Consider the following 23,267-nt stretch of genomic DNA (forward strand, 5'->3'; position numbering starts at 1 on the left):
AATAAATTATTATCAGTCTTAATAAGCGTACTTAAATCATACGTTAAAATTTAAAAAAGATCAGTGCGGTTAATATTTTAGAAAATCAGCGTTATTGTCCAACTCTGCTGCATTCAGAATACGTACACATATCAAAATATGGTGGCCAGTGCGTGGTTTATTTTTAATGTATTACGTACATAATATGACATTGCAGTATTCTCGTTTTAAAATTTACAACATTTTCGTGACGTTTCGTTTTCAAATAAATAATTTTAAAGACGTTAAAATACACGCACTTTCATATTATATAACCGTTGGTATTAATACTATCATAATTATTGGTATCTCACGATTGGAAATTAGCCGCTCTAAACACATATTATAATTTATAATATCAGTTTATAATAATATTAATATGGGGCTGAAAAATTTGTTGTGTTTTGTCCGTGTAATTTAATATATTATATGATAAGTAGATACGAGATAATACGCGTGTCTTTGTAATATATTATATTAATTCATTCGTACTGCAAACTAGAATTTCACTGAATATTATTTTTTTACTATAACTATTACAGTATTAGTATATTACACCACTACGGATAAGTTCTCACAAATATGTTCAACGTGTTTTTATTATATTTTGTATAATATTATACATGGTAATTCACAAGCATGCTCATGTTCTCTTTTTAAATAATGCAGTTATTCAAAATCTGATGTTTGAAGTGTTTAAATATATCTAAAGATCATATTTTTAACTTTTTAAGATTTTGTACACAACTTACTGAGTGATATAGACTTTTGTTTTTAAAATGAAAACCTACTGTTCTAGTGTAAAGTATATGACGGATATTTTTTCAAAAACTGAAAGAGCAGTCTTAATTGTTAACTACGTGCATTAAGGATACTAGGTCCATAATTATGGGTTTGAAAGATACATATTACATATGTACATATTATAGTGAATTGAAAATTATTGTAATCAATTAATATAACTAATTAAAAACCTTTTTGTTTGATTTTGAATTAGGTAGGTATATCAAAATTTTTAGAAAAATTATTCACTTAATAGTTTTAAATTGTAAAGTAGGTTTTCATTTAAAAAATAGAAGTTTGCCACAGAATATTCCTTATAAGTAGTACAAAAAATCTCAATAATTTGAATAAATATATTATTAAAAGGATTATTTGGGGATGTTCGTACTTGGTAAATCACACTGCAGTATATAAATATTAATAAAAAAACCTCTAGTAATGGATAAATCACTTTTCCCCTGTAAAAGCAGTTAACCTTCGTCATGGTAATCGTTGTGACTTGTGACGCAAGCTTTAAGGAAGTGTTGTATATTATAAATATATGTATTTTATTGTGATAATATGTTATTATTAGAAAATTATTATAGCAATAAAAATCATTAATCGATACCACCTTTACGAGTTATTGTGGTGTCATTCGCCTCTGTTATTTATATATAGTTGGGCGAAATATTAATATTATCGTTCGAATAAAAACGGCTGTGGTGATTAAATAATAATATGTAGGTACTACTAGCCAATTACATTCTAGCACCGTTACGAATTTTAAAAACTATATCAACCGATCGAGAGAAAAAAATCGTCACCGATAATCGCCAAACACACCATAACGCCGTCGCAATACACACCTCGTTGTTGTACCATGATCGTCCCGTCAGTTTACAGTTATAAATTATAATAATATTATACTATCTCCCGCTGCCGGTAAAATATTTTCAATTGTTAAATTATATATGACGAATATAATATTTATTTTATCCCAGTTTCCGTCGTTTAGATGCAATATCGATTGACACGCATGGCATTCAAGCGGATTTCGAGCCATATTACTGTTGTAACCACATTTTAACATTCATCCGGACAAGTATTTTGATTCATAAATGTTGTTTTTCGTAATTTTTGTGCCGTGTGCGTGAAAACGCGCAGGACACATTCCTGGGCGCATAACAATATTGCTGCGGCAGTGACATTGTTATATCTGTTACAAAATATGTACATAATAACATTTAACACGAAACTATGCACACGTGTTAAGTGAGCCAAGTTTCAGAGCAGATAACTGATAAATTATGATAACAAAATATTATTTTATACGATAACAGGATAAATGATCGAAGAACTGCAGTGTTTTTGCGCCGCGTTGTCGTGCAACCAGTAGTACCTGTTCATAGCGTGTGCGTAATGTTGCACACACAATATGAGTACAACACATAAATCAAAAATTAAAAATATTCTTCTTACACTTTTAAACGATTTTCATTTTCATTATTTTTGTTATTGTTGTTTTTGCAAAACGTGGTTATTTAATAGAAAAAATATAATCTTTATCAATCAAATTATATTATAGGTTCCGATTCGCGATCCTACTTTGAGTACCTAATATTGAAACTATAATTCGGTTTTTTACGTACAAAAATCCATTTACGAGGTATGTATGCACATGTACGTTTGATTTCCTCGAAAAATATTTCCCCATGGAAATCAAACCTTTTTATACAATATTAACATTGCGTACTTATTAGGTATAGGTATTATAATATTATAATTATTGCGCATGAGGCTATTATTGGTTTCCAAAACGAGCGATTGTCGAGACTGTTGAAAGAACAGTGGTCCAGCAACGAACGCAGTACATTAAATTTGATAATTATCATTTACGTGTATGTACCTGTAACATTATTGTTGTTATTAATTATTTTTTTTGTCGTTTCGTTTCTCGTGTTTCTCGTCGGAATATCCGCTCGTTTGTATACGCACAGTAGGTATACACATAGTATCTACGTGTCTATAACCATCTTGAAACATCGCGATATTCGTGTTTAAACAATAACAATATTTTAATTTGAAACGCGTGGGCTCTTTCTTCTTTTTTTCTCCTCCTCCCGTTAAAATCCCGACCTGCCGGCGGTGGCGTCTCGTGAACTGATGGTGGCGTTAATGTCTCCCCGCTCGAACGATTTTCACAGCGACGCGCGACGACGATGAGGTCAACAAACGCGAGAGCGCAAACCATTCGGTGATAACAGAGGTTGAAATTGTTTGAAACTAAAAATATTTTTGTAGCATATGTTTGTATAAATAAATGCCGTGAAAATTGCATGCAATTTAGAAATTAACCGAAGGAGGTTTATGGTGGGCGATAACCCACCCCCCTCATTCTGTAACTATATTTAATTTTTAATCTGTATAGTCGGACACAGTAAATTTGTTCGATATAAGAAATTGGACATTTTTGCCAATTTTAAACTTCACAACCCCTCTATGAAATATCTTTAAGATTGTCGCTGCGACGCAACTTTGGTAAATGCTGATATATCTTATTGGTACTATACTTAAAGTTTTAGTAACAATAATTTAGACCACCTATTCTTACTTAATTATATGTACACAACCGTGTAGATTCCGGTACATTCCGACGAGCAACAGTGAATTGCAACCCAACGCAATGTATATTTTTTGCTTATTATCGTGTTGCCGTCCTCTGGTAGTACATAATTTTAGTTTTAATCGATTTATTTTACAAAAAATATCTCGTAATCTATGATAATAGAGTCCACAAATTGTCTAATTCGCATTTCATTTAATCGTTATAGTACAACAAGAACAGTGGTTCAAAACCTTCTCGAATACACGTCCTTATTCTGAGTTGACAAGAATTTGGCTCTTCCCTTTCCAGAAAACTGTTCAAATACTTATAAATACACTATGATATACGTTGTACAACTGATATAATAACCATATAGATGTACGATTACAGATAATTATGTTAAAGAATTAAGAGGCCCCCTTGTTATTAAATTCTAAGGAGTATTATATAGGCAACTGTTTTTACATTTGATAATAGGACTGGTCATTTAATTAAATGGGTAACCATTGATTTGTATTAATAATAATTGTAAATAACAAAAAAAAAAAAAAAATTCTATACGAGATGAATATTGTGATTACGAAATGTATTACAACAGGCGGAGTTCGGGGGGATATTTTCCTTTTAGCACTACTAGCGCCGTCTTAGTGGATACTTATATTCATTTATCTATGGTGATAATGTCATCTAGTTCCAAAAGTATTCACTAAGACGGCGCTAGTAATGTTAAAAGGAAAATATCCCTCCGAACACTGCCTGTTGTACTACATTTCGTAGTCAACCCCCCACACCCTCCAACCTTGTCGTGTCCAGTTGACCAGTCCTGTATAATATCTTAGTCCGTGCTATTTATAATCAATGGTATTATAATAACCAAACATTGATTAAATAAGATAAGACGTGGTTTGTGTGATGTACGGAAAAAAAGTTAAATAAAAATAGAATTGGTTAAAAGAAATCTTCCCCTTACACGGGGTCGCGACATTCACGAACATTCTTAGAGTGTAATTATTACCCCAGTCCTATATATTGGTTCTTCCGGTAGATGAGTTATAAATTATAATGGTTGAATTTTAATCAATGGGCTATTTCAAAATCAACGAAAAATATTATTACATAATATACTATAATATACAGCTGGTTTCCTGAGTTATTCGTTAGTACGTCGTAGTCTAAGCTACAGCGGGAGATCGGCGTCGGCGGCCGAAAACCGTTATCCGCTGTCGTAATCGCTTCGACGATGACAGTAATAATAATAATAATAAATATATAATGGTTTTTACTTGTACACGCGGACCAACGTCGCTTCAGTCGTTCGCAAATCGGACACGCCGCCCGCCGCGGTTGTGCATTTCGCGCGTACGACAATAGAATCCGAAAATAATGCTGCCGAGATCGATGACCTGATCGTCACTATACCGGTGGCGGCGTTCTTGCGCACAGTCGTCATCAGTCACCGCTGTGTCTCTCTGACATTTTATATTGTTGTCATTCTGCACTTCTCCAAGACGTATACGAATATAGCTCAGATTTGGTTGGTGGAGTTGAATTTTGTAGTCTCCAACTCATTTTATCACTAAAACGCTTTGTCGGACGAGAAACCCAAAATAATTCCATCAGTTAATAAATGGATAATCGGTAAAAAATGACAAAAAATAAACCATTATTTGGATAGAATTAGGACAAGGTAATATATAGAGATGATATAGTAGATACGCGGTAAAAGGATGGCTAACGATTATGTTAAGAGCTGATCTCTCAAAAATAAAACAACCAGAAGATTATCAATTGAAAATAGTTGTAATTAATTTGAGATTTATTGCAAATGTATTCCAATTCTTTTGAGGATATTTTCATGTTGGAAATTTTAATTTTATAATTTTCATATACTATAATTTTCTTAATATCATATGTTAGGTATTACTTTTTATAAATTATAAAGTTAAGTGTTATTATATAATAACTACCGGAATAGCAATTAAACTAAAAACGCACATTTTATTTATTTATTAATTATTATTATTATTATTTTTTTTTATATATAAAAGTTATTTTATGCTTTTTTTACCTACTTATAATTTGTATACATTTAATTGACTTACAAAAGATATGTAAGTAAGTATGCTTCATGATCGTTTCTTAGATTTAAGTACTTCAGAAAGTAAATAAACTATAAAGTAATAATTAATGAGAACAGCTAGGTACCTAAAGAAAATTAGGGTCATCTCCTGAGAATTTTGTGTAAAACAAACAAAATTTGTTTTCCCTTTAGCGGCATAATTTTTAATCAAAAGGGAGGTAATTATTGATTCGTAACTTATCTCTTGGTTAATGCGCCGTATTTTGTTTGTTTTAATCACTAATATAATAGTTACAATTATTAGAACTCTACCCCTTCCTCCTGATCACAAAACACGGGCAGAAGACCTAAATCATTTAATACATTTGTTATGGTTTCGTAATTTCTTTTATCCGCAGTAAATGCTGATGTTTATGAAGGTTGTTCGAGTTGTCGTCAAGGACCCTCGCGGCTCCACGGGGGAAATCGAAATCGTCACGCCTGCCGCTTAATTCACCTCAAATCACGATGACGAATTTTGTGAAACGTGGTATTACCACTATTACCGTGGTACTACCGTCATCGGGCGTGTTTTTTTCATTTTTTTTTTATTAATGAATAACGTAATATGCGAGACATATTTAATCATTGGCACTGTGACTGCTTGTTAACGCAATATTATGATATTTTGTATTTACATTAAAATTTATTACGCCGGTTAGAAGTTTTTAATTTCATGTTGAGTTTTGCTCTATTAATATGTTGTAATTTATAAACTTATAATTAAACACTAACATTAACATTTTTTTCACCCAAAATACTGTGTATCGTACGTTATACGCAATGCAATATGCCAATATAATAACTAATATAAGTGACGTGTATATATTTGCAAAGCCACACGGTCGACATACTGCAGGACACGCATGTATATATATATCTAATAGTTTATCAAAATACGTTTTGTAAATATTAAAAAACCTCCTTGTCGTTCACGACCTTTTTTTCCAACGCCTTATCGGTACTGTTGTTTACCTACCTTTGAATTTTTTGTATCGTTACACAATTCAATAAGCGCGTCGACGACCACGTTCGGTATAGCGCCGTCGCGTCGCATCGTTTTGCAATTATAAAAAAAAAATAAATAACGAACGTTGAACAAAACAATAATATTATATTATTCAACAACAACAATCATAATATTTAAAATAATAACGGCGCTTGCGTGTGGTACAATTGTTGTAACATACCTATACGGTCGTAAAGTTGCTAATGAGCGCAAATCTCACGTGTGATTTGCACCGTTGTTCTGTGTGCGCACTACATAATATGATAATATTATATTAGATATAATGTAATAATAATAATAATAATATTATTATTATTATTATTATTTATTATAGTGTTGAGCAAGATTTCGACAGCGTTTTTTTTTCCAGTGGTATGCCGCCCGGTGAGCTTACTGCGTCCTCTATGTAATAATACACACGACCGCGTGATTGTATTTCTCATCGCTTCATTATATCATCATACATATACATACCCGGTATCGTGTAAAAAAGAAAGAAATGGCCGACGCGGCTTTGGTGTTTGTTCAGAAAATCCGGGCCGTCGACGGCAGCAGTGTGTGATATAGAACAATATTTGAGAAGGGCGAAGATATAAACGAAGAAATTAGTATTATTATTAATAAAAAAAGATAAATAAATAAAACAAAAACGTTCTATTCTTTTTCACACGCACGCGCGAGCTGTGGTATAATATTATGATAACAATAATATTAAGTACCTACGTTGCGATGTATATTATTAAAATACGGTCTGTGGGACGGATAGAATATAGTAGAACGCGTACAACTGATTTGAAATACGATTCAATTATTTTATATTATAAATTATTATTATGACTATTCATTATTCAATTCGTATAATATAGGTATTCGTCGTGTGGTAATATTACATGATTGTGTTCGCGTGTCAGTTTAATATACAGTGCATAATGGTGTTTGTAGGATATATTGTGTCTGTAGGTCGTGCAGCGGCAATGCCGAGCTCTGTAGCCGCACAGATATCGTACAGTGTACACACTACACACAGTATATACTGTGCCCCGTGGAAACCAACTCGTTACAAGGGCGCATAACATTATATTATTATTATTAACATCTGTAATGTTTAGCCGCGGTTGCTTTCACTCCGTTATCGGTTCGTATTTAATAGTGCCAATGTTAAGTATTCCCGAATTCGAGTTAAACTCCGCTCGTTCTTGTTGGGAAGTTATATATTATATGCGCCAGTCTCTTGCATACGCGTATTATACAAACTTCAAAATACTTGCATTTAATCACGAATTAATTATAACTCGCGAAAATCGATAATTCAATTTCAAATTGTCCAAATTCTTGAGAGATGATTTTTGCGTAAACAAATCAATTACCATAAATTATAATAATCGCTATCCGATATAACGATACATTTTTTAAATCAATCGTGTGTATATGAAAAAAAGTTATTGAATCACACTCGCTTCTTCGCGCAGTGTTGTGTAAGATATTTTTTTATTTATAGTGATTATTAGTAGTCATTATTATATGTATAGTGGTGAAGTAAACTGAATAAAATAACCATAGTTCTTTATTTTACACGGAAACGATGCAAAATAGTCATCGGCCGTGACGATGGTGTGGCTGTGGTGTACGTATTGTTTTATAATAGTATCCTATGAATTCAAAATTTTACTTCTTTGAATTTTGTTTGCGTTATAGTAGTTACAATGTAACTCATCAGTATTAATAAAAAATTTTGAAATTTGTATTATGACTTAGAATTCTGAATGTCAGAAAACCTATCGCGCGAAAGTATAAGCTTCCCATATAATTCTGCATATCAATTAATAAAATTATATTTTATATTAATTAATAAGAAAAAGTTATAATTCGTCATCGTTTTCCATGCGTTAGAAAAAATACCTAGTTTTTTCATAGTTAACTGAATGGGTCACTACCATAGTTGCTGCAGTAATGTCCGTCCTTACGGGTTACGTACTCACACAATACAATATACTTCAGTATAATATGACGTAAACCCTCATCCTGCATATTTCTGGTCTAGGTTTTACGCAACGTACAAGTGAATAATATAATATTTAAAACAATATATATATGTATATGAGAGCACGGTCCAGCAGCGTAACCGGCGTAGAACGCCGAAAGGTCATATAACTCGTATATTTTATGTACCGCGTTCTTCGAATCGACAAATAGACAATCGTGTACGTGAAAATATTATTTACTGTTGGAGTATTATTATTATTGGTACGGAGCTCGACAACCTTAATCGCATTGATTGAAGCGTTAACTGACGATGCTGCTACTGTTGCTAGACCATTATACCACAGAGTACATAATATTATAATATAATTGCTATATGGCCACACGCACACACACACACACACACAAGTTCGTTTTGACCAGTGATGACAAACCAGCATGTTCGAGTCGGTCGTTCACATTTATATATATAATAGGTGTACAGCTGCAACCGACTTAAATCTATCCCGTTTCAATTAATCCAAGTAGCCCACGTCCAATAAACTATGCATTGTGTGCACGTATATAATAAAAAGCTGCCGTTGCATATATTATATGTGCAGTGTACAATATTAATATATAACTCTCTGTACGCGTTTAATATTGTCGACGGAAAAGAATTTTGGCTGGTAAACGATATATTCTTTTAAATATGCGACTACGTATATGTCCATACCACGCGTACGCGTTTTATCTATATTCGAGACACTGTATACACATAGTATACAGAGATTACCTAAGAGTAATAATAAACACGTATAACACCAATTTATCGAGAGACGCCCATTTATATATACTTCTAGACTTGACAACAATATTATAATAATATATAATATATTATTTGCGTTTTATTGTATCCATATATATACCCATACCAAATTACGTCTCGCGCAGACTGTCGATTAAGCACGCAAAACATACGAATTTATTTCTCCAATTCGAATATATTATATACTTACAAGTATTATAATACTTAGTAGTACTAGTATTGCAATACGAGCGTTTATAATTATCGGGGAGGTCAGATATAATAGTGAGACTAATCGACCAGCTCTTCTTGTATACTTATTTTTTACCTATATCTATATGTACATATTTATATAGGTACTATTGTGTGTGTATATACCTGTATAATAGTCTTATGCTTTTGCGCGTATAGCGATAATAATAGGTGATGGTAAAGATATTCAAAGGTTTTTCTCGGAGCCCATTTAAATTTTAAGAAAATATAATAAAAAGAACGCGCATATAGACTTATGGTCTCGTCTATGTATTGACATTAAAATCTGTAGTGTTTGTAACCGCGTCGATTCTACGATGAGAATAAGATTATAGAACAGAGTCCATGGCTCGCTGTGAGTTCTTCGAAGATTTCAACACCTCTTTTGCAAAATATGCAGCGACATCTCTGCAGGATATGCCACTAGAAACGGTCTTAGCAGTAGTTTGAAATACACTGTATATACTATAAATATGGAACACCGTGTTCAGTGTGCAGGTCTGTCGATTTTCTGGGCCGTTCTATAAATATTATTGTACACATGACACGAGTTTTCTCCGCAATCGCTGCGCGGTAACAAACCATATAGGCATGTATTATGTATACTTAAGTAGGCGCACGTCTCTATTGAAGAGGACACCGTCATAATTATCGCCGTGTACACAATATAGTCTCTTCTACAGCAATAATTTTGATTTCGCGATTCAAACTACGCGAGTATATTCTACATATTATTACGAAGAGGAGACGACGTGGTTTCACAACCAGGCCACGACCGACCCGGGTTCGTGTGTGCAGTGTGTGAAGCTGACCGCATCGCGCGCTCCATATTTTGCACAATTCGAAACGACGACAAATTGCACCTGTTACGTATACAATGTATAATATAATATATATTGTGTTTTATATACACTCTGCAGGTTCAGATATCGTCTTCGTCACGTCGGAGTGTCGGCCGTACGTATAAAAATAATAAGGTCAGGCGTGTAGTTTTTCCAGCGCGTTTACTCCATCACACGAAACGTTTTTTATTATTTTCGTGTATATACGCTTTCGGTGTTGAACGTATCACTTGTATTACCATTATTATTATTATTTACTTTCAAGGAGAAGACCGTGACGTCATAATATAGTATAACGTAGTTCCGTCTGGAGTACATGAGTACATGAATTCCAGAGTACCTATACGACCTATAAAAAAAATCATTACATATAGGTATATAATATATACGTAATCATTTGTCATCTCGAATACACTAAATGTCAATATTTTTCTCTTCGATTTGATGGTCGAATTTTGCATTAAATGTATTTACCCAGTCGCTAACTATATTATATAGGTATACACGATGATGAGGACTTAAACTATAATTACGAAAATAATTATAGATACACTAGAAAATAATATAATTGTACAATTAAAACTTTGTTTTCACGCCCAAGTTGTACGCCAAATGATATGTTGCGTTATTTCTCATGTTGATAGTATTTATTTTTTATACGTATATATAAATGTCATCAACTGCAATTTCTATAATGTTCACCGGTTTACTATAATGTATTTGTATATTGTATTTTCAGAGGGACGAGTGGAGGTGAGCAGAGAAAACAAATATCTTAGTACTATGACTTCTGGAAAAGTGTTCGGAGAGTTGGCTATTTTATACAACTGCAAGCGTACTGCCACTATTAAAGGTATAGTATAACACTTTATACTTATTTTATTATTTTTGCACTTTAAATAATTGTAAAATTACACGAACCTATATATTAAACTACAAAAATATTGCCGTTGATAACGACGAGTCAACTTTTTCCCCAAACTCCTTGTTTATAAAGAGATAATAAGCTGTTATAATGTAATAATAGAAAAAAACCTTTACATTTTAATTTTTAGTTGAGAAAATTTCACAATTGTCGTTTAAAATCCCTAATTCTCAGTCTGTCAATACACATCACTCTATTATAGACTACTCTTTTAATTTAACTGATTCTCAAGTAGGTTCGAGGCAAGCCCCGCCACTTATGTCATAGAATCAAATATTCAAACCATTCAGCTACGTCACTTGTATAGCTGTTACATACAGAGTATTCCACATGATGCGTATAGAGATTCTTTTCAGACGCTAATGAATATTTCTGAATTTTGTTTTAAATTAATTTAGGTCACACTATCGTATATATGGGTGTATTTTTCAAAATACTCATTACAACATTTGGAGGACAGAGACATCAACTTTCGATTTTTAAGTGGCAACCGCTATATATTGTTATTTTCATTTACTATAAATAGAAATAAATTATACTACTGAAAACTTATACATTTCCCTATCAAATACTCTAAAGATATATTAAGCCGATATTAAGCAAAATAATAATTGTATTATTAGTGATATTTCAATATTTGTATAGTAGTACTATATTTTCACTTTCTTAAAGAAAAACTGGTAAACTATACTGCATATTAATAGCTTTAGCTATTAGAAATTAGTCATAACTAATTATTATTTTCTTTTTTGCATTTTTACTTCATTTATATTAATAAATAAAAAATATTGTAACATGTTACAACATATTAATATAAAATCAAATGTATACAATTTTATCACAATACTATTACACTATTTTTAGTGCATAAATGTACAATTCATGAATTTTTCGTACGTATAAATCTATAAACTTTAATAACATACTGAATTTTTATAATATTGATTTATCAACAAAAAAATAAACATATTTGATAGTTAAATTTGTTATTATAGAAGTTAACATTAATATTTTATTAGGTATATTATTCTACTTTGATGAAAAATATTTTTGTACAATTTATTCACGTTAACTCTTGATCACATTATAATGCATCATCAAAGCAATACATTTGCTAAATCATTTCAATTGGCATAATTAAACGCCTGGCTCATTGTTTTCGATATGTTTGTTTTGATCACTGGCCATGCCATTCAATAATATTATATTAGATGAATGACAAATACGAGTCCAGTACGGACTTCGCTTTCGCAGTAATGTGGACTCGTGTTTTTCATCAGTTGTACAGACCTCTGGTCACGGTGACGTTTTGTGTTTGTGCATTTTTATATTGGTTGTTAATAACTGCAGATAACGAAACAGTATTTATCTTCTTCCTTACATTGTGTAAATCAAGATCTATTTCAATCAATAATTTAAATTTTTTTAAATAAACAATATAATATTATATTAAATACATTACCTTTAAAATTATAAGAATATTATTTACATTTAATTGTTGTGTATTGCCGTACATAATTAATTCGTCTATTTTTTTCCCAGCTGCTACGGATTGTAAGCTATGGGCGATCGAACGACAATGCTTCCAGACAATTATGATGAGGACTGGACTCATAAGACAAACCGAATATACCGATTTCCTCAAGAGGTAAGATTTACGATTTCCTCTGTTTCCAACTAATTATAATCGATTACATTTATCTTTTTATTGTGTTTTCCAGTGTTCCAATATTCAAAGATTTGCCCGAAGAAACACTCATAAAGATTTCGGACGTTTTGGAAGAGGTAAAAAAAATTATTATATTATAGATACTAAATATATAGGTATTTTTATTATTTTTATTTTACATTTTTTAGACGTTCTACAATGCCGGAGACTATATAATTAGACAAGGTGCCCGAGGAGACACGTTCTTCATAATCAACAAAGGAAAGGTATATAAAAATATATAGTTGACTCGTCTCTCCAAAAACGATGTAGAATATGATAATAAAATATGTTATATATGTGCAGTAACACTTATAGTTCAATAAGGCAGCAGTTCGTAAATAATTCAATACCCTCACTCAGAGAATTGTTCGGACCTAAAAAATCGATTTAAAATCGGCCATTTACCATAGACCTGTAAAGAAATCAATGAATACAATATAATGTGTATAGTGTATAAATATATTTATATTGGATTTATAAAGTTATGAGTGGTTTTGCCCCTTGCTCCATTTTCTATGAATTTAAATTATTAAATTAAACCCTTCTAAAATTTGTTTACTGATAATATATGCTTTTAAATAAAATATATTTACCTATAGTATGATGGTCAAAGGCTCTAAAGAACTAAATCTTTACACTAAATAAAATTGAAATATTATAAACCAATTTTTTATAATTATTAAAATAAAATTTGAACTTAAATAATTTAAAATTGTTGTTTTAGTGGAAATTTTTTTTGATTTAATTATACCTCTTATGTCAATATCATATAAAATTGTTTTCTCTACTGCCACGATCATGAATAATTTCAAATATGAGTCGTATAATGTGCTTCTGAATCGTGTTTTAATACATTTAATTTTTCTCAAGTAACCTATTAAAACAAAAGGAAACGTTTAATTATATTTTTATTTGAATGTTGGATCTGATAAAACTTTTAAGAAAAATGACATTTGATCGTATTAAAAATGTGCTAATTTCAAAGTGTATAATACACATGTGGATTACTTTTTTACTCATATTACACTTCATACCTAACCAGAGTATGACAACAGGTATAGTACAAAACAGTACACTAACAGTATAGTATTGTGATAATATATATATTATAGGCATTACATAGTTCTTTCCCCCATGCTGTTTACTACACCGTACATTACAATATTTTAAACTATAAACTTGTTATATGATTCAATTATTGACTCGTTTTCTATTATATTGTAAAATTGATTTTAATTTTCTTTTACTCTTAATGTAAGCAATATGTATTTTTAATATTAAATTCAATATTGCTATTTTGTTTTTAGTTTTTATCATCCAGTTTAATATAATATGCAGAATATGTTGTTTCAATAAAATAATCTATGTACATTTTTAGGTCAACTTAATCTTTCATCTCTATAATTTTAATTGTTTTACTGTACTTTAAAACATAACATAATATGATTTCTAAATAACCATAATATACCTAGCTGATACCTACAAATTGTTTTTACAATATCATTACAATATATAATTTATGAAACATAATTAAGTTATATAAGTATAGGTATACTATCTGTGCCTCTAACTCGCATATATAATATATAATAAGTATATACTAGTACTTATAGTAGTATATATTATATACTTATTATACTACAATATACATAATTATTGCACCCCCTCGGAAGACCTTATATCTTACTATTATTTTCATATAATACAAATAATAACCCGTGTATTTGATTTCCCTAAAATAGGTTAAAGTCACCATAAAACAATCGAACAATGCTGAAGACAAGTACATCAGGACCTTGCAAAAGGGTGACTTTTTTGGTGAAAAAGCGTTACAAGGGTACGTACCATTATTATACGTATAGCAAGACTACACTACCGCTATAACCGTTAACCATGTTCTCTTTTATTGGCGACGACCGAAATGTCCTCATATATTATAATTTATAACATAGTAGTCAACTTGTTGACAACGGCGTTGATGATATTTATCGAACATTTTTGCAGCGATGACTTACGTACTGCGAACATAATCGCGTGCGACCCCGATGGCGTGTCGTGTTTGGTCATAGACCGAGAGACGTTCAACCAACTGATTGCCGGACTGGACGAAATACGCACCAGATACAAAGACGACGATGCCTCGGAACGAATGAGGTATTAACGGTTATCATAATCATATTATTATATTTTTTTACTATCGTCTCGCCACCTCATCGTCGTATCTAGATTCTAGGTTATTGTTTTTCGGCTAATGAACAATATAAATACAATATATAATATTATTATATGAATATCAATAATGATTGTTGTATTGTAAAAATACATTTATACATTATTCTGTATAGGTATACAAGTCATTGAAACATTATGTTATTAATTATTATTATTAACGGTGGTTAGAATAATGCCTTTCAAATGCATTGTATTTACCAATTATTTTTAAATATTTTAATATACATGCGTTTACCTAATGTTCGTCATTTTCACTTACATGCACTTGTCCTAGGCTCTTGGTAAGCTCAATAGTAAAATATGATTACGTGTAGTTGGTATTTTCTTCACATTTTGTCGTGAAAATATATCGAATATAACGTACATGCAAAACACCATAGAATATTATTATGCATGTTGCATGACATTATAATTCTTCGTTATATGTATATTAAATATTTTTAACATAATGTTAAATACGATTTAATTTTTCATACATATATTTGTAGATAGTGCTACTACTGCTACTATGTAAATGCAATTTTGTTTCTTTATAATCTTATATTTAAAAATGTTAATAGCTCTACAAACAAGGAGTTCCAGAACCTAAAACTTTCCGACTTACAAGTTTTGGCAACTTTGGGCGTGGGTGGTTTCGGTCGTGTAGAACTCGTCCAAGTAAACAGCGATACATCCAGATCGTTTGCCCTGAAACAGATGAAAAAGAGTCAAGTGAGCAGTGCAATTATATTTTTACTCATATTTTCTTAATTCATCGAGTAAACTCTGCAGTGTTTATAATATCGGTAATATGTACATTAACAGATTGTCGAGACAAGACAACAACAGCACATTATGTCAGAAAAAGAGATCATGGGAGAAGCCAACTGTGAATTCATTGTTAAGTTGTTTAAGACGTTCAAAGACCAAAAATATTTGTATATGCTCATGGAGTCTTGCCTTGGTGGAGAATTGTGGACTATACTGAGGTACTACTTCGTAAATTGTTTCATATACCTGAAAATTCAGATTGTTATTAACCTGATATCTAAATCAAATTACATTCACTTACTAAGCATTAAGTAATAAGTTATTTATATTAGTAAACAATTATATAAATATTTGTTCATTGAAAAAAATATTGTAACTTACATGACATACTGTTATAGGATTGCAAATATTTTATGTTTGCTTAACATATGGTATCAATTTATTTACTTAATATAACTAATTACAGAGACAAAGGACATTTCGATGATTCTACGACACGTTTCTATACCGGATGTGTCGTTGAAGCATTTGACTACTTACATTCTCGCAACATAATCTATAGAGATCTGAAACCTGAAAATCTACTTTTGGATATCACTGGTTATGTGAAATTAGTCGACTTTGGATTTGCTAAAAAATTGCATGTTAGTATAAATTATTTTAAGCTAGGTATACAATATTTTTTAAATCATTATTCAAAATGTATTTAAATATATTTTTAGAATGGAAGAAAAACCTGGACGTTCTGTGGAACACCAGAATATGTTGCTCCTGAAGTGATTCTCAACAGAGGCCATGATATAAGTGCTGACTACTGGTCTTTAGGAGTGCTCATGTTTGAATTACTTACCGGTATGCATTTTCATTTGTTTTAATAACCAAAAATTATTAGGATGAATGATGATTATTTTTATTTATAACGAGGATGTTGTACATAAGTGTGTAAGAAAATGACTACATAACAACTATGCACTTCTTACTACAGTTTATTTATAGTTAAATTAATAAAAAATAATTATAATTAAACCAATTTTTATATTAATGAATTTGGAATAAAGAATTTAAACTTCCTAAGCAAAAAAATTGTATTTTATAATAAGTTACAAATATTTAAATAATTTCAAATTCATATAACTCGTTTAAAACATTTGAAAAAAATGGTTTGCTTCAGCACAGTTTATATTATTTTTTAATAATTTGATAATATATAAATTTTAAATCTAATATTAGCTATAAATAAACTGTAGTATGGATCCAGTACATAGATTTTCTAAATTATGAGTGTATAAGACAAATAAATCACATGCAAATGCCAAATAAAACAATTTCTCAAAATAAAATTAGTTAAAAAATAATAATTTTGAAAATATTCAAAAAGAATAATATAGATATATGTATTTAATTTGTATATACAAAAGTAATTTATTATATCAACATTCATTTGTTGATTATTAATACATTTATTTATTTTTTATTGTATTTTATCATTATCACATTTAATCAACAATAATCAATATTTAATTATTAAATATCAATTATGAAATTCTCTTTAAAGCCTATTCTATATGTATAGTTATTCAAATTATTTATTTTTGTCATAGGTACACCACCGTTCACTGGGGCAGATCCAATGAAAACTTATAACATAATTCTAAAAGGCATAGATGCAATAGAATTCCCAAGGAATATAACAAGAAATGCTAGAGTTTTAATCAAGAAATTGTGCAGGTATGTCCTGATTGTTATAAGTTTTAATTAATAAGAGCAAAAAATGAGTTTTTAATTGTATTTTGAATTTCTGAAACATAGTGACTGTATTTATTAATAATTAGTATGAATCATTTATTGTATACATTTTTTTTGATTAAATGGAATACTTATTTATTTAGTTTCCTTAAGAGAAAATATTATTCTATTTAAAGTATTGGTTATATTGCATACTTTCAGATTGTTTTGTTACTTTAGACAAATAATGTTTTTTTAAATATTAATGTTGATGAAACATTGAAAAACTTCTTCATTTTTGTCAATTTTTCACAAAATTCATTAAGTTTTCAAATAATAATCCTTTGTATAAAGGTTGATAAATTAAAAAGAAAATATATTCTCACTATTTATAAAAAACATTTTTTTTTTTTTAATATTCTGTACAGTGTCTAAACCCACCCTTTAATTTTAGATTCTGAACGGAGTGATGAACGTATTGATTTTACAATGAAGTATGTTTTTTTTTTGTTTGTGTGTCTGTGTACAACATAACTAGTCGAAATAATGCTTCAATTTCAAACTTCGGGGGTGGTTTCCGACGGAAAAGTGAATATTCTTGGTGCATTATTGAGGTAAAAAGTAAACAGTTTTCAAAAAAAATGAGAAAAACAAAAAAAAAATGACGGAAAAACTTGAATTTTTACACAAAACCAGTTTTCGGCCGAATCGATTTTTTTTATATGGTTATAATTCAAAAACTAATCATTGTAAAAACTTGAAATTTTCACCAAATGTTTATGTTAGTGTTATCTATATACAGTTAAATTTTCAAAAATTTTTTGACTTTTTGAGTTTATAGACCACTGAAATTTTCGATTTTTATACGAATTTTTTTTTTGAAGTGTCAGTAAAAAAATGTTGGATGACCAAAAAAACTTGAAAATTTAATACAAGGTTCCTTATGAGTTGTTCTTATTGTAGTTAAAAAAATAATAAATCGTTTGTCACAATTTATTTTTATAAGCGTTTATAGTTCAAATGTTTACGAAATCTGTCGAAAACGCGAACATTTGCAAGTAATTTTGAAGTTGAAAAATCATAAAATGTTTTGTGTTTATAACTAAGGATTAAAAATACAACACTAAGTTTTCCATTGGTACTTCTTCAAGTAGCTACAGGGAAAACTCGAAGCATCATTATAGGAAAAATTTTAAGTGCGTTTGAATTTTAAATTTTCACGAAATCGCGTAACGATAACGATTTTAAATATTTGTTATTATTCAAAAAGTATAAGTCATAGATACTTGAAAATTTTACCAGTTATTTAGATTGGCATTTTCTTTACATAATTTAATTTTCAAAATATTTTGAGTTTTTTTGAGCTATTTATAGACAACTGAAATTTCCAATTTTTCTGAAAATTTTTTTTTGAAGTGTCGATAAAATTTTTTTGCCCAATCAAAATACTTAAAAATTTTATACAAAGTTCCTCATATATTATTCTTATAGTAATTAAAAAATTATAAGAATACATAGGCACAATTTTTTTTTTATTAGCATTTGAAGTTCAAATATTGACAAAAATTCGTCAAAATAATGAATATTTGCAAATTATTTTGTAGTTCAAAATTCATAAAATTATTTGTATTTATATCTAATGTTGAAATATTCTAGACTGACAAATCATCTCCGTTCAGAATCGTTTTTCGTATACAATGATACCTATCATTGCATTCAAATTTAACCTACCCTAGTCCGAGGTCCACCCCACCCCCTAATGTACAGCAGAGCGGTACCCACTTGTCGACTTTTTTTTAATTTATTTTACCATAAGAATAACATACAAAACAAATGTATGGTTGATGTTATGACATGAATAAGTTTGGACAACTTTAATAATATATATATATATATATATATACATTCAAATTACATAGGTGGTTGCTAATTTTTGAATTTTAGTTCTTATAGTATATGAGTAATATTGCTTCCTAAAATTTTATACCGAAAAAATTCAAATTAAGCTATAATTGAATTTTTTATGACATTATGTAATTATGTTTTTCCACTTTCAGAATTTAATTAATAATTTAAATTATGATGAATAAATTAATTACTAATGACTAACTTAAATTTATATTTTCTGAAATCCATGTATGTACCTTTTCTTTGTGCCTTGAATTATGGTTTAAGATGTATAGGTATCTTAAAACATGCCTTGAAGGAACTCAACTTATTTAATCATACACAAGATAGAACTCTTATTTACTAGGACTAACTCTCTCACAATGTGAGTGAATAAAGTTTACCAGTGTTTTGATGACCATCAATGAGCCAATTAAAGTACTCTAACTGCATGCAATGAGTTTCAGCTGAAAGCTCTCTTGCTAGTTTTATGCGCATACTCATTTAGAAAACTATAAAGATTATTAAAGCTGTAATCCAATCAATCAAACATAATATGTATATTTTAATTTATGGTTTGAAATTCAAAATAAATTATTAAAACTCAATTTGGGGATTTTCTATTTCAGAGATAATCCAGCTGAACGACTAACCGAAGTACAAAAACATAAGTAAGATAAATGTTTTTATTTTATTTTATATATACTTATGTTAGTGAAATATTTACTAAATGTTTATCGTATTCTAGGTGGTTTGATGGTTTCAATTGGGAAGGACTGCGTAATCGAACCCTCACTCCTCCTATCTTGCCAAAGGTGCGTAGTGCTATAGACACAAGCAATTTTGACAATTATCCGCCTGACGCAGACAGCCCACCACCAGATGATAATTCAGGATGGGATGTGAATTTCTAATTTTGTAATAAAAACAATGATTATTGTTTGTCCGCATCATTGATTTTACTCTATGGTTTTAAATTACCCATGTTTTACATTCTAGTTATGTCTTACAAATTAATTTAGTCTTGTTAATTATTCAGTCTACTACCATATGGAAACAATAAGTGTTAGATTATTTGATATATATTTCAACTTTTGTTAACCATACCATTTAAATTTTGTTTTTATATAAATAAAATATTTGTTATACTCCCCCCTCCATCTAGTAGGTATCAATAAATATCTACACTACATTTACGAATTTAATATACAATAAGTGCCTTTCAAATTGTGAACACATATTATTATGGCAAAATATACAACTGTCATTTATTAATTTATTATAGTTAAGATTGCGCGAGTTTTATTTTTTTCCAATTAAGTAAAAGTTAATGTTGGTTATTACTTTTCTTCTTGTATAGTTTGATTATTGATTTATGTGTTTTAGTATTTATAAATAATTTTTTCTATGGAAAAGTTGTCCAGATTAATAACTTTACATTAAATTATGTTATAACATAGTAAGACCACAATAACTATGAATTATTTTTAAATGATTGTTATTACTGTTGCTCTCTGAATAGTCCTTATCCAGTGAGTCCTTGATTTTATAAATATATACTTATATATTTTTTGATTAATAAAAATTATTTCACACATTGGACTTTAATAATGTTTCTAAGGGTATAATACTGTAAAATTAATCAAATTATAGTATTCATTTATCAAATTTTATAATCAAATCATAAATATCATTATATTATATTATATTTTTACAGGTTTTAGCTTTTTAGGTATAACTGTATTAATGTATTATGGTTATAGTTTTGTTTAACATATTATAGGACACAAAATTTTTTTATGCCTCACAGTTCATGAGCTAATAATAAAGAAAATAAAAAATGAATTTTAATTTAAGAATAAATCGTTACATTTAAAATAATTAATTATACATTATTCAATATTGCATTAAATTAAAATTTAATGATAAAATAAAACTTATTTAATAAAAATAATTATTAATATTATTACATAGTATATTATAGCATACTTGATTTTTTTTTCTAGTAGTAAGTCGTCTACCAATGAAAGAGATAATTTGCTATAACAAAAAGTTGGAAAGCATTACATTAAATGGCGTAAAGTATTTAATATTTTATTATCTAAAAACTGATAAGTTATCTTAAATTTTTTTTTAAAAAACCAATAGGTGCAAAAACAAACAATATGGTATTAAATATTAATACTACAATAATATAATAGTTATAGGTATATCTATAGCTCATAATAAATAATAAAAGTCTTATTTTCTTGTTTTTAATTTAATAAGAATTTCATACTGATTAAAACTTAAATGAGTATAATAATTACATAATATTAAATGATATATATTAAAGTCTATAGATATTTTATTTTTTAATACATAATAAAAATAATTTTTTAAATGATAAGCACACATAAATGGTTTTATTAATATTATAATAGAATAAAGATAATGACAATAAATCACATTGATTATGTTGATGAATTTGTATAACATAATAATAAAATATACAAACAAGATGACTGTTAAATTAAACAATTGTCTGTAATTAATGCTTTCTATAAAGTTAGTAAGACATTTGTATGCATAGCCTTTTAAGAGTTTCTAAAATGTATACCTATGGACAATTACCAATGTCCAATTGTTTAGATTTCAATAAGTTGTCATGTATGATGTATGGTTAAGAAGTATAAATATAGAAGTACCTAATGCCATTGTAGTTCCTATCTTAGAGCTCAGCTGTGTTACCACAAAAAGAAAAATGTAAACATAAATTTAAATTATAACTGATGAAATTGCTGATCTTACCAAATTATATTACTTGTATTAATTTGATTGTTTATAATTTTTATTAGCTATTAATATTATAAATATTAAGGATTGGAACTTAATAAATTTGAATATTGACTTTTATAAACATCATTTTAAATCTGACTGTACAAATTAAAATGCATTTAACATAATTTAGAATTTAAATTTATAATTTTATCAAAAAAAAATTTTTTGTTTTCAGTCATCGATAATAAATTATTACATCTCAAACTGCGTACAGAATTGATTATCTGTACCTTTATAATATTATGTTTCAATTAGTACGTATATGATAATGATATAGACTACCTATAGTAAAATCTATGCTTTTTTCATATCAAGGTCATATATTAAACAACATACTATTTTTATTTTGTTGTAAAATTTATTTAACATATTTTAATGGTTTTAATTAGGTGAGTACCAATCTTAATTTTCAAAAATAAAGTTCTTATTTTTGTATTTGTTAATTTGATGTAAAAGAGTTTTACTTTAAAATTAAGATTTTGCACTGTCTTGTCTAGCAATACTTTATGCCAAACAACAATATCTTAGATCTTAGACATATAACATTTGTTTTTATTTCATTATTTTAAAGTACACAACAGGTAAAGCAACAAATGGCAAATGCAGCAAAGGATAGGTAGGTACCTACTAGAACCCAGTGGCACAATCAGGGGGTTTTTGTTATTGTAACCATCGAGTACATTAGGGTTTTTTATAGTTATATAATAAGAAATTTGTCAAATCTTATTTTATTTTTTAGTTTTTAACAATGTAACTGTTTATCATATTTTATTATATCGTTGGACGTTGATTATAGAATCTGTTAGTATATAGTTGAATATTTTACGTTTATTTGAAAAT

The 23,267-nt window shown here is 29.0% G+C and overlaps 1 protein-coding gene across 4 annotated transcripts in view; it reads left to right on the forward strand.

Annotated features, from left to right (window-relative positions):
* LOC114124896 (cGMP-dependent protein kinase, isozyme 2 forms cD4/T1/T3A/T3B) overlaps positions 1–21,204 on the forward strand; it is a 166,154-nt gene extending 144,950 nt beyond the window's left edge. For all 4 annotated transcript variants that reach the window (XM_050202829.1, XM_050202828.1, XM_050202830.1 and 1 more), the window contains 13 exons: positions 11,117–11,230; positions 12,845–12,950; positions 13,024–13,087; positions 13,160–13,237; positions 14,756–14,850; positions 15,018–15,167; positions 15,806–15,956; positions 16,050–16,213; positions 16,462–16,639; positions 16,718–16,847; positions 17,597–17,723; positions 20,237–20,278; positions 20,356–21,204. In XM_050202829.1, coding sequence (XP_050058786.1) covers positions 11,117–11,230; positions 12,845–12,950; positions 13,024–13,087; positions 13,160–13,237; positions 14,756–14,850; positions 15,018–15,167; positions 15,806–15,956; positions 16,050–16,213; positions 16,462–16,639; positions 16,718–16,847; positions 17,597–17,723; positions 20,237–20,278; positions 20,356–20,521 — 1,565 coding nt within the window. In that variant the 3' untranslated portion in view covers positions 20,522–21,204. The remainder of the gene's footprint in view (positions 1–11,116; positions 11,231–12,844; positions 12,951–13,023; positions 13,088–13,159; positions 13,238–14,755; positions 14,851–15,017; positions 15,168–15,805; positions 15,957–16,049; positions 16,214–16,461; positions 16,640–16,717; positions 16,848–17,596; positions 17,724–20,236; positions 20,279–20,355) is intronic.
* The last annotated feature ends 2,063 nt before the right edge of the window (positions 21,205–23,267 follow it).

This window comes from Aphis gossypii, chromosome 3 (genome assembly GCF_020184175.1).
Source record: "Aphis gossypii isolate Hap1 chromosome 3, ASM2018417v2, whole genome shotgun sequence".
Lineage (NCBI taxonomy): Eukaryota > Metazoa > Arthropoda > Insecta > Hemiptera > Aphididae > Aphis > Aphis gossypii.